A 12,491-nucleotide genomic window follows, 5' to 3' on the forward strand; every position below is an offset into this window, starting at 1 on the left:
AGTCCATATACAAGAGTCTCTTTAAAAGAAATAAACAGGAAAGCTAAAGTCTATAAAAACAAGATAGAAAAGGGAGCAGTAATATCTTTATAATTATATAGCTCAATACATTGAAACTTAAATCAAATGCAAGTAGTAGTGAATATTTCCCTCTACACAAAAGGGTACTGGATATTAAAGACCCTGGTAAATACCTTTTACAAAGAAAAGGAGACCTTATTTGTTTTAGAAAAAATAATAAAAATTAGCTACATAGATAGTTCATGTCATATTAACAAGTGAGATGACTCAGGCAAATAATACCGAATGGAACCACTCACCGTTCCTGAGCAAAGCCTGTCTGTGGCTGCCTGTTCCTGCCTCTGGGTTCCTTCTTTCCCTTCCACCTGTGGGGCCTTCAGTTCCTCATGGCCAAATCTGTCCTATGGCAGGAACGATCTCGTATCTTCTCCTTGAAGCTTCCTTGATGACTTCCATCCCCCTCAACTAAAAGCGATCTCCCCAATTTCTGGATCCTTACTCTTTTGTTGTATAGTTATTCAGGCCTTTGTCTTAGTTCTCCTCTGAAATCGTAAGTCTTTAATGGCAAGATGCAGGCCTAAGATATCATTATGGCCTAACACCATTCCTCTACAAAGTACTCTGTTGGTGGAGGCCATTGAGAGGACCTGACTGCCGGCTGATCAGTGAGCCGGACCCCAGCAATGAGAGGCCCCTCATCCCTTCCCTTCCCGTCATTGGAATGTACATTCCACTTGCCTTTCCTGGGCCAGAGGCTGCTCCAAGGACACAGCCTTAAGGTAATGATGTGGTACTGAGACCTTTTGGACGGTTGGTATACGTGACTAAACCCAGTTAAACCCTCTACATTGGCAGGTGGCTGCAGAGATCTAATCGTCTTACAGCCACCCAAGACAAGCCTCATATGTAAGTTCCCTTGCTTATTAAACCTGCCACCTACCAATTTGGAGCGGCCTGCCTCTTTCTTCGGCCTCTCCTTGACTGCCTAGGTATAGGGGCTGGTTTCAGATTATATCAAGGAAGCTCCCAAGGAACTTACAAACCAACATATATTAACTTGGTGATATCCTAATGTATGAGTGATAAAAGAATTCATGATTGCTGAGTTTCTCTCTTAGTTAGGCAAACTCAATCACTGGCACTTTTTTTCTAGATAGTAGTAATATACAGAATGTTCTTTGCTAAGAGTATGCTACTAAGAATGAGTAATACTACAGTTTTAGGGATTTATTTATATTACAAAGCCCTTTCCCTACCCCTGTCGCATCACCACACATCTGCTAAATGACCATGTCTGGCATGGTAGCAGACACATAGTAGGTTCTCTATAAATTGCCACTAATTCTGAATCTGTTGCATCCTTTCAAGTTTTAAAGAACTTACAGAAACTATTAAATTTCCCTAATACAGAAACAGAAAGTATAATGGCAAACAGGTATTGTGCATTGTGCATCCACATCAAAATTATCCAAGTGGTTTATGGTCCAAAATGTCCCTCCTCTCCTCAAATGTAGTGGTTTCAGTATGTCAGGAAGGAAAGATAAAACACTATGATGACATCATTCTAATTAGTATGAGAAATTCATTTCTTTCAAGGTGAAAAGCACAATAGTGCAAGGTTAAATGGCTGTCAGTCAACCTTACAGCTAACAGCTTAGAGTTTGAAGAGCTTAAGCAAAGGAAGATTCTAAAGGAATCAGAAGCCCTGATGCCTTCTCTGGTCTAGATCAGTCACATTGTTTAGTAGAGATTAAATAGTTATTACCAAGGTTCAGTGGAAGAATTGAGGGGTAACAATTTTCAAAAAGCCAAACTGATCAGACAACACAACACACTAAGGGGATCTTAACGGGCAGAGAGGTTCTGAAGCATCTGTTATATTCTAACTGCTTCTGTGAGAACATCCAGTTTGGATCTACAAAATAAGCCTTCTTATAAAAGTATAGTTTGCCAAGGACTCATATCATTCTGCTGATGACTTCTCTCTCTAGAAGTACAGCCAATTTCATAAACATTTAAAAATGTTAAATTTCGTATGTTGCCTTGATTCATAATCTGGTCACTATGAAATATGGAGACAGAATTTTCTTTTCTAAGTTCAAAGAAAAGGAAGTGAGAGGGCATCTTCTGTCCTTACTGAATAGTGATGGGCCTGAACAGTTATTATAGTAATACTACCTATTGTCTGTGTAATGAGAGCCCATAACCAGTTCCCCATCTCAAGTCACTCCTTTCAAAGCTACCTCCTTATCGTTTGTTAAAGGTAATCTTTTCTGACCATGCTTAAAAACCAGTGGTATCCTAATCCACAGGATAAAATTCAAGCTCTTTAACCTGGCATACAAGATTATTCATGGGTTTAGCCCTACATAGCCAGGTTTGCTGATCCCTTTCTCACACCTTATTCCAGTAATACCAAACTTCTTGATAGTTCCATGAATATACCCAGTTGTTTCCTACCTCTGAGCTTTCATGCTGTTTGATCCTTTCTAGAGAATACGACCCCCCTCCAACCTCTTGTCAACTCTATTCATCTTTCTACTCATTCATCAAATGATTATTGAAAAAATACTGTGTGCCAGGCTGTATGTTAGACTCTGAGAATACTACAGTGAATAAGATCTTGTACTGCCCTGGGGTGCCTGGGTGGCTCAGTCAGTTAAGCTTCTGACTCTTGATTTCGGCTCAGGTCATGATCTCAGGGTCCTGGGATCAAGCCCCAAGCTGGGCTCTGAGCTCAGCGAGGAGTCTGATTAAGATTCTCTCTCTCCCTCTGCCCCTCCTCCCATTCTCTCTCTCTCGCTCACTCGCTCTAAAACAAGTAAGTAAATCTTAAAAAAAAAAAAAAAAAGATCTTGTACTGCCCTCACTGACACAAGAAATTACAAACCTCACCCTCTGTGAAGTCCTCCCCAAGCTGCATCCCCATAGTGGACCCTTGTCTTCCACTTTCCTTGTTCACAGTATGTGTAGTCCTCATCACGGTGCCCTGTAATTATCAGCCTCCCTGACTACACTGGGAGCTCATTAAGACAGGGACGTCATTTTCTGTAATATCTGGCTTATTGTACATGCTTCATAAACATTGGTAGGGAAGAAAGGAATGGGGGAGGGGGAGAAAGGCAGCATACACATTTAAACCATGGAAATTTCATGTTTTAATGCATCTGCCCTTGGTGAAATGGCCTACATTCTTGGCTATTTCCCCCAGGCCCTGATTTCTGGCCTTTTCTGCTCTCTTTTTAATTTCTTCTCTCCCTCCCTCTCTTAATTCCACCTGGGATCACTCAACATCCTGTTCATGACTGGCCTTGTGTCTTATATGCCATGGGAAATTTCAGGGGGGATTTAGGGCTTCAGAAATGAGGTGCCTCCATTTGGGACAACAAACTCAATGTGTGAAAGAAGCACCTAGTGGTGCTCTCTGGTATTGTTACAAAGCTGTGCCTGGTTTGTCCGGGACCCTACCTGGTGATTGAGACCATGTTCCAAATATGTCTCAACATCTGAAACCTCATACAGTGCCTTGAGCCCACCAGACCTCCCTAAATGTCTGATGCAGATGCTGAGGATGAGGCAAAAATACACTACTGCTTCCAGGGAAGCTCAGTAACTCCTGTGTACGGTGCCAAATAGCCCAGCACACAGACAGCATCGCATAAAGGGGGAAAAGTGTAGAAAGGAGCTATTTTCAGTTTAGCTTAGAGGTAAATTATAATTTTAATAAATAAAATTTTTATTTTATACTTTAGAAATATTTTGTTTGGACTATAAATTGGTGTGGGGTGCACAGTAAGAATTTCAGGGCTTAAGGACTTTAAAGCTATGGTTCTCAAAATGTGGCCTGGACCTGAAACATCAGCACTGCTTAGGAACTTGTTAGAAATACAAATTGTTGGCCACGCACCAGACCTGCATTTTTATAAGCCCTCTAAGTGATTCTGATGCATGTTCAAGTGGGAGAACCACTGATCTAAAGGCTTTAAAATGACCTGGATGGGGGCACCTGGGTGGCTCAGTCGTTAAGCGTCTGCCTTCGGCTCAGGTCATGATCTCAGGGTCCTGGGATCAAGCCCCGCATCGGGCTCCCTGCTCAGCGGGAAGCCTGCTTCTCCCTCCCCCACTCCCCCTGCTCATGTTCCCTCTCTCGCTGTCTCTCTCTGTCAAATAAATAAATAAAATCTTAAAAAAAAAAATGACCTGGATGTATAGAGGAAACTAATATACTCAACTTGGAATTCAAAAGGGTCCCTTTGAATTCAGGATCTCTTGAAGCTACACAAATGCTAACTCATTCATTCTCTCTACTCCCTATTGATACAGGCAGGGAAAATATCACTACCCCTGTTTTAAATAGAAATAAAACTAAATCTGGGGTTGGGTTGGGGTCAAACCACTGCACACAACGTTTTCAGGGCTGCAAAGTTAAAATTTGTGCGGTCTGAATAACCAGAAAGGACATTTGCACCTGTTGTTTTTCCTCTCTTGTTGAGGGTTCAGAGAAGCTCTTGAAAATATTTGTGGGAGATACTTAACAGCTTAACTGCTCCATAAGCAATCGGACATTTCCAAAATGCATAGGCTGATGCTGAATGTAAGTAAAGCCTCACTCAATCCACAGAGGTTTCATTTATAAGTTACAAGGCTTATACTCTAACACATTTTAGTTTACATTGTCCCTCGGATCCTGTTAATGTTCTGACATATATTAATGCCATAGTGATTCCGGTATCTGTGAATCTCCCCGCAAAATGTAGTTAGAGCAAAACAGGTACTAGCCCCCAAGCGGTCTCATCCCTATAACACTACACAAGGAGATTTCTTCATGGCTTCTGTGTAATGCTGGAAGCCCGGAGTTCTGAAAGTAATATTCTCATCTGGGATGAGGGTCCCACTGTGAGTACCTCCCCAGACAGATATTTCAAAAGCACGAGCCCCGCCATCTCAGAGTCTGCTAGCCTGCCCCTTAGCTGCTCTCCTTACCTGAACACATCTTAGGCATGTAGCTTTCACCTTGTCCGTCTTCTAAATTGCTCACCACGCATCCATCTGCTTCCTAGCTTCTCAAATGAGCTAACAGCTCCCACCTGCTCCCATCTCTTCTGTTCTCTTTGTCCTGTAAGTTTATACAGCTTTGTCCCCTTTCTGTCATTTGAGGGGAGCTCCAGGCAGAGATAAATGCATTTTTTTATTCCATGTTTCTATTGCTCATTTTTATAAAAGCATACAGTCTAAAAGGGAATTTAGATATCATCTCTCCAATCCAGTGTTAGTTTCTTTTTTTGCAGTGGAATCTATCTTTTTCAAGACACAGCCCTATGTATAAGTCTAATTTATAAAACAGATAAAAGAGTGAAACTATTTTGGTTGAAGCTGGTAAAGGAGCAGGGTGTGCATCTCATTTCTCTTAAAAATATTTAAAAATATCTGTTAAGGGCCTCCTCTGCACCAGACACTGTGTCAGACTCTGGAGAAACACAGATGAGCTGTGTAGACATGGGTTTCTGTTCTCTAGCTGCTCAGAGCCTTGTCGGCTCCTGGAGGTCCCCAAGGAACCCAGTCTGAACCCTACTGATCTAATCCAAGGTCTGGAGAAGAAAAATGACTTGGCGAAAGGAAGACCTTCCTGGTCTTCAAATCCATACTTGGGAGTTAAATGTACCCAGTAAGTGTTACTGATGTGCAGTGGAACAGATTGTAGGGCGATGATCAGGAGAAAAAACCCAGGAGCTATGTTTATGACCAAGGCTTCGTACACAGAGACGTGAAATAAGCAACGAAAAGGATATAAACTGTGCATAAAGCTCCTAATAAAATAGTGGTGAATGTTTGCACACTTGAGCACTTGATCTTTATTTCTGCCATTCCCTGTGAGGAGATTGCTTTTGGTCATGCAGTTAAAAACTTTAAAAACCCGAAGTCGAATTTCAAAGAAAAAAATCTCAGCCTGTTTCACCCAGGACCTGTAAGTATATCCTCTGTCCTTCTACCCATGTCAGGTGTGACAATTTATTGTCTACTGCTAGAAGTTTCCACAGTTGGGCTTTTTCAGATTGAAGAAAAAGAAGGAGAAACTAAGAAATAGTAAAAGCACAGCTGTCCCATTTATTGAGACGGACAATGCTAAAGAAATTTCAGCTTTGTTTTTCAGACCAAATCGCTTCCAGTGACTGGCTGACCTTCAGAGTGATGGTCCTTGCAACTTGACTGAATGCCATCTGTTTCTACAGAAGAGTGAGATAGGAGATTCCTCTTCCGGGGAACCTGGAAAGTCTACTATTATGCGCTGCCAGGCCACCATTTGATCACAATGGACCACTGAATTCCAACCATTTCATCCTTGGAGACTGCCAGTCACTTACAGTAATAAACTTTGAGTTGCCTGGCCCCGGGCCAGACTTCCAACTTCTGTTGGCCTCAGTTTCCTCCTGTATAAAATGAAGAGGTTAGACTGAAATATCTGTAAGATTCCTTCCAAGTGGGGTGCCTTGGTGGCTCAGTCGGTTAAGTGTCTGCCTTCAGCTCAGGTCATGATCCCAGGGTCCTGGAATCGAGTCCCGCATTGGGCTCCCTGCTTCTCCTTCTCCCTCTGCTGCTCCCCCTGCTTATGCTCCCTCTCTCAAATAAATAAAATCTTAAAAAGAAAAGATTCCTCCCAAGCTTTCTACTCCTCAGATATTCCATTAGAATCAGCAGGTAGCAGCACTACATTTTGGAATCTGAAGCAACTTACCTAGAGAGGTGCAACCCAGGACATTTTCCAAACACCCGACCAGTGCTTCAATATCACTGTCCTGTCAAAACAAGAGGAATTTACTTCCATGTATGACAGAAGAATATTTATTGACACAAAAAATGTCTTGCCACATTTAGGCAAAACAAAACAAAAAAATCTGGTGGCAAAATTATTTGACAGTACGATCCCATTAAAAATTTTTTTGCAATTGAAGTATAATTAACATACTGTGTTATATTAGTCTCAGGTGTACTAACAATGATTCAACATTTCCATACATGACTCAGTGCTCATCAAGGTAAGTGTAATCTTAATCCCCATCACCTATTTCATCCACCCCCCCACCCACCTCCCTTCTGACAACCACCAGTGTGTTTTCTGTACTTAAGAGCAGTTTTTTGTCTTTTTTTTCTGTTTGCTCGTTTGTTTTGTTTCTTAAATTCCACATATGAGTGAAATCATGTGGTATTTGTCTTTTTCTGACTTTATCTTTTTCTCAGTTAGCATAATATCCTCTAGGGCCATCCATGTTGTTGCAAATGGCAAGATTTCCTTCTTTTTCATGGTTGAGTAATATTCTATTATATATATATTCTATTATATATATATTCTATTATATATATACACACCACATCTTCTTTATCCATCTATCTATTGATGGACATTTGGGCTGCTTCCATATCTTGGCTATTGTAAGCAATGCTGCAATAAACATAAGGGTGCATATATCTTTTCAATGTTTTTGTTTTCTTTGGGCAAATACCCAGTAGTGGAATTACTGAATCTTATGGTAATTCTGTTTTCAATTTTTTGAGGAACCTCCATACTGTTTTCACAGTGGTTGTACCAATTTGCATTCCCACCAACAGTGCATGAGGATTCCTTTTTCTCCATATCCTCACCAATATTTGTTATTTCTTGTGTTTTTTATTTTAGCTGTTCTGACAGGTATAAAGTAATATCTCATTGTGGTTTTGATCTGCATTTCTCTGGTGATTAGTGATGTTGAGCATCTTTTCACGTTGGCCATTGTATGTCTCTTTTGGAAAACTGTCTCTCCAATCCTCTGCCCATTTTTTAATTGGATTGTTTGGTTTTTTTGGTATTGAGTTGTATAATTTCTTTATATATTTTGGATATTAACCCCTTCTCAGATATATCTGCAAAGATCTTCTCCTGTTCAGTAGACTGCCTTTTTGTTTCATTGATGGTTTCTTTCACTGTGCAAAAGCTTTTTATCTTGGTGTAGTATGATCCAATTTTTTAAGAGAAAAATACCTATATCTATATGTATAGCTATATCTCACTCCTTCCATCTCTATCAACCTATAGATCTATTCCTCTATCTCTCTGATGGGAAGAACATACACTGAAAATGTTAATAGTGGTTTTGACTATAAGGTAAGATTATGGATGATCTTTATTTTCTCCTTTGTGTACTTATGTCTTTTCTAAATTTTCTATAATAAACAAATATTACTTATTTAATTTACAAAATAGTAAATGCTACTTAGAATGGGGAAAAGGGTTTTATTCAATCTATAATCTATTCAATATATCAAAAATCAAATGAATATTTTTTTCCTAGGGAGTGTCTCTACCAGTTCTTCTTTGGAAATGTATGGTCTTCAAGGGGTCATAAATCTAAGAATTGCACTTTTTATTTACCTTAACCCTCAATAAGAGTCAGATACCCTCATGAGAGCTGGGGGGATCCCAGAACTATATTTGGCAACAAATATTGTCTTTATTACAAAATAAATACCCGTCCTCTATCCAGGAGGCTGGAAATATCCACAGTAGCATCATAACGATCCGAGAAAATGGAACCACTTAATTATTTTCAGGTTTGTGGGTACACTGAGGGAAATCAATAATTTGTGGCTCACCTGCTCCATTTCAAAACAAGCAACACATTTCATACTGAAGTAATTGTGAATTTTAGAAAAATGCACTGTGGTATAATAACACATTACATAAATGTGTTGTTTCATAATATAACATCTGGTAGGGTTTGGGCAGCCACTTTTTATGCATGTGGTGAAACCCAGCATCATTTCATGTTCCGATGTATAGAAGAGGCAATGATGAAGAAGGTATGTCTGGTCAATGCTGGTCAACGAGGTCAAAGCACTAACTAAAGACCCTGGTGTCCAGCCCAGGAATAGGGAGGGAGGGAGATTCAGAAGAGAGAAAAACAGATCCCTTCCTTCTTCTACACCCCCTGTAGTCTCCAAACTTAGCAGGGACAGCCTTGATTCAAAGAGGAACCCAGCAGAGACATCCTCTGCTGGAGGACAAGCAAAGCACACATTGGCACACACAGCTGACGACACCAACCTGGCAAGCCCCGCTTGCTCCTCCACTAAGTGTGCTGGCCTGGTCCAGGTGGCTTGATTTCCTAGGTCTTAATTTCTGCATCTGTGAAAGTAGGGGGTTGAATCGGCTGATGGTTAAGGGGCCTTCCAGCTCTAAAACCCAGCTCATCAGCAAAGAATTAGATGGACAGTGACTGTGTGGATTGTTTTCCAATATGGCTACAACGATCCTTCCCATCCCTTTGTTCCTATGCCATGCCTCACATCAAAAGTTAGACTCTCTTTCCCCATCCCTTAAGCTGGCCCTGTGACTTGCTCTGGGCCTCAGAATGTGGCAGAAGTGATGTTCTATGGCTTTTATTACTAGGCCTTAAGAGGCCATGTAGCTTCCATTTTTATTATCTTGGAAGCCAACAACCATGTGAAGAAGTCCAGGCTCTTCTACTGGAGAGACACCATGGTGAGACGCCCTGCAGCATGAGAGGCCATGTGGAGGGAAACAGAGGCCCCCAACCAACAGCCAGCGTCAATTGTCAGACATATGTGTGAGGCCATCTTGGACCCCCCAAGCCAAGCTCCCAGCTAAATGCAGCCACATGAGTGACTTTAAACAACATCACATGGAACAGAAGAACTGTCTAGTGGGTCCAGGCAACCTACCTAGAGAATCATGAGAGACAATAAATCAGTTTTAAGCCATTAAGTTTTGGAGCGTTTTGTTACTCAGTAAAAGATAACTGAGACCCTAAATAAACTGAGATCATTGACCAAGTGTTTCATGTATTTATGTCTCCAGCACCTAGCATGGCCCTGGGAGCATGGCAAATGCTAAATGCTCACCTGTGCAGGTCTCTTCCAGCCTCAGTGATTTGCAAGGAAGTAAAACAGAAGAATGGCATTGACTCTTTAGATCATAGTCTAACCCTAGTTGGACAGCAGGGTTCTCCCTGCTCAAAGGACATCCTTATTGGGAAAGAGAAGAAAAAGCATACTACTTCTTAATTCTGTGGCCTCAGTCAAGTTGGTTAACCTCTCCAAATATCATTTTCCTTCATTGTAAAATGAGAATAATGTCCTCTATCTCACACTGGGCTCTTATGAAAAACAAATGAAATAATAAAAAGCCTTTAGTAGAGGGTATGGCTTGTTGGAAATACCCAGTGGGTGGAAGAAGAGAGTTGGATAGAACAGGATGGGATGGGAAAAGAACAGAGACATAAAAGATTAAAAAGTCCCAATTACTGTGCCTGCCACAGAACATGGAGATTCCCAATAACTATTTGAGTTGAGCCAAAGAAACAGAAATGGCAAGAAACAGAGTCAGGCTGTAGGAGGCATCTGGATGGCTGGGACATATCAGTTATATCTTCCTAACACAGAGGACAGGGAACCCTTGTGGGGAGGGCAGAAATAATTCTAATACAATTGAATGAATGAATACTAACTTTTACTGAAGTCTTAATATGTGCCATTGTTCCACCAGCTTACATGTATTAATTCATTTAAACTCAACTAAGTGGTGCTATTTTTCTCCCCATTTAACCGTTGAGAAAACTGAGGCACAGATAGGCTCCATAATGTGACTAGGTTCATGCAACTAGTAAGAGGTGGAACAGGTGGTGTTCTCCAGAGCTTGAATTCTTCTTAGTCACTACAGTATACAAACATAGTAGAAGGCAGGGCTCCAACCCCAAACAGAGCTTCACAATATTACTGGAGGAACCAGGGTGCAAACTCATGAAAAAAACTCAAAAATAATTCTTTGCTGAGATATATATATATATATATATATATATATATATATATATGCAATATAATGCAGCCTGGGGACAAAATGCAGCTACAGAGGGGCTGGGTGCGGAGGGGTAGGTTCTTCATCAATGGCTTCCAACTCCAGGTTCTAGGAGAACTTGAAGCAAAACATCAGTTCTCTGTCTAAATACGGCCTCAACAAGAAGGTTGTGCATTCCCTTGGTGGAGTAAGCAAACACAGTCATGGGCCATGAGCTCTGCCCATTTCCCTTCTCGCCCTGAAGACTGGGGCCCCAGAGATCATGGACAATGACTGAGCTCAACTTACATTCCCAAAAACGACAAGTCACTTTCTGTCTCTAAGATGCAGATTAATTAGGGCATTAAGACCCAAACTCCAACTGTACCCACTGAACACTTTTTAAAATTTTGAAATAACATTAGACTTACAGGAAAGTTGCAGAAGCCGTACAAAATGCCCATATACCCTTCACCTTGATGTCAGTGTGCCATGTTTACATGCTCATTCCCCCATCTCTTTATACACAGCAAGGTTTCTCTACCTTGGTGCCATTGACGTTTCGGGCCAGATAATTCTGAGTATATTACAGGACACTCAGCAGCATTCTTGGCTTCAACCCACTAGACGCCAATAAAACACTCCCATCATCCCTCCGTGGATTTCCACATCCAACCCTGGGATGTGGAAATCAAACATGTCATCAGGCAGCGCCAAATGTCTCCCGAGGGGCAAAATCTCCCCTGATTACCTACATACAGCTCTATCTCCCCATATGTATTTTTTTCTACTGGTTAAATCTGGAACAACTTGGTGATCAAAATAAATGACATTAATAGACTAATAAGCCACAGAATTAGATAAGATGCCAACTGTACTTTTTTAACATTTAAATGAAACTTTCTGTATTTTGAAAAAGAGACAACTCATTACAAAGATCAGGTTCTCCTTTTTTTTTTTTACATCAAATAATTTAGGAAAGGAGTTAAAGAGCTTGTTTTACTGTGTTGCAACTTAATTTAGCAATAAACTCATTCCTTGTGTTGCAGAAATTACCATTCAGTTGAACATAAAAGACCCCAGTAGAAATATATCCACCCCCAGGAGAAAGGAGGAAAAATGGAAATGAATACCATGCCTTTTTAAAGATGTTTCCCGCTATTCTGCGCCACGTTTGCACTTTGGCAAGAAGTTCAGTCATGGAAAACACCTTGCAGGAGCATATTATGCCTGGTACAATGTGGGGATTATGCTGTTGACTGGAACCTGTGCATTTCCTCACTGTTTCACAATTTAAGTTGATCTCTGCCAGAGCTAAGTGGCCTAAGAGAGCAACCACATCCAGATAGAAGCCAAATTACAGTGCCACCAGCCTGCGCTCATTTCAGCCAAGTGCCAGAAAGCCAAATTTCAAATGCTGTGAAGATGACATTATGGTTCTTTTGCTGATGAATTTAGACACTCTTCAAGCCTCCTTCCCCCAGAACCACCAACTCTTCTCTAACAGGAATGGGCCTTTGAGGAATGAGGAACATCAGGTAAGACTCAGTTCTGAAAAACTGTCCCACAGATTCAAGTTCAGTCAAACACCCAGATTTTTTCCAGAAACAGATGCAGCAGTTTGGCCAGTGAATTCGAAATTGCT

The 12,491-nt window shown here is 40.9% G+C and overlaps 1 protein-coding gene across 8 annotated transcripts in view; it reads right to left on the bottom strand.

Moving 5' to 3' along the window:
• NEK11 (NIMA related kinase 11) overlaps nt 1–12,491 on the bottom strand; it is a 237,990-nt gene that overhangs the window by 58,207 nt on the left and 167,292 nt on the right. For 4 of the 8 annotated variants that reach the window (XM_032408709.1, XM_032408711.1, XM_032408708.1 and 1 more), the window contains 2 exons: nt 9,098–9,178; nt 6,755–6,815 (listed from right to left, as the gene is read on the bottom strand). In XM_032408709.1, coding sequence (XP_032264600.1) covers nt 6,755–6,815; nt 9,098–9,178 — 142 coding nt within the window. Of the gene's footprint in view, nt 1–5,621; nt 6,450–6,754; nt 6,816–9,097; nt 9,179–12,491 lie in introns of those variants that run through there. The other 4 variants (XM_032408712.1, XM_032408715.1, XM_032408710.1 and 1 more) reach the window with 2 other exon arrangements.

The sequence above is a fragment of the Phoca vitulina genome, unplaced genomic scaffold (genome assembly GCF_004348235.1).
Source record: "Phoca vitulina isolate PV1807 unplaced genomic scaffold, GSC_HSeal_1.0 scaffold10, whole genome shotgun sequence".
Taxonomy (NCBI): Eukaryota; Metazoa; Chordata; class Mammalia; order Carnivora; family Phocidae; genus Phoca; species Phoca vitulina.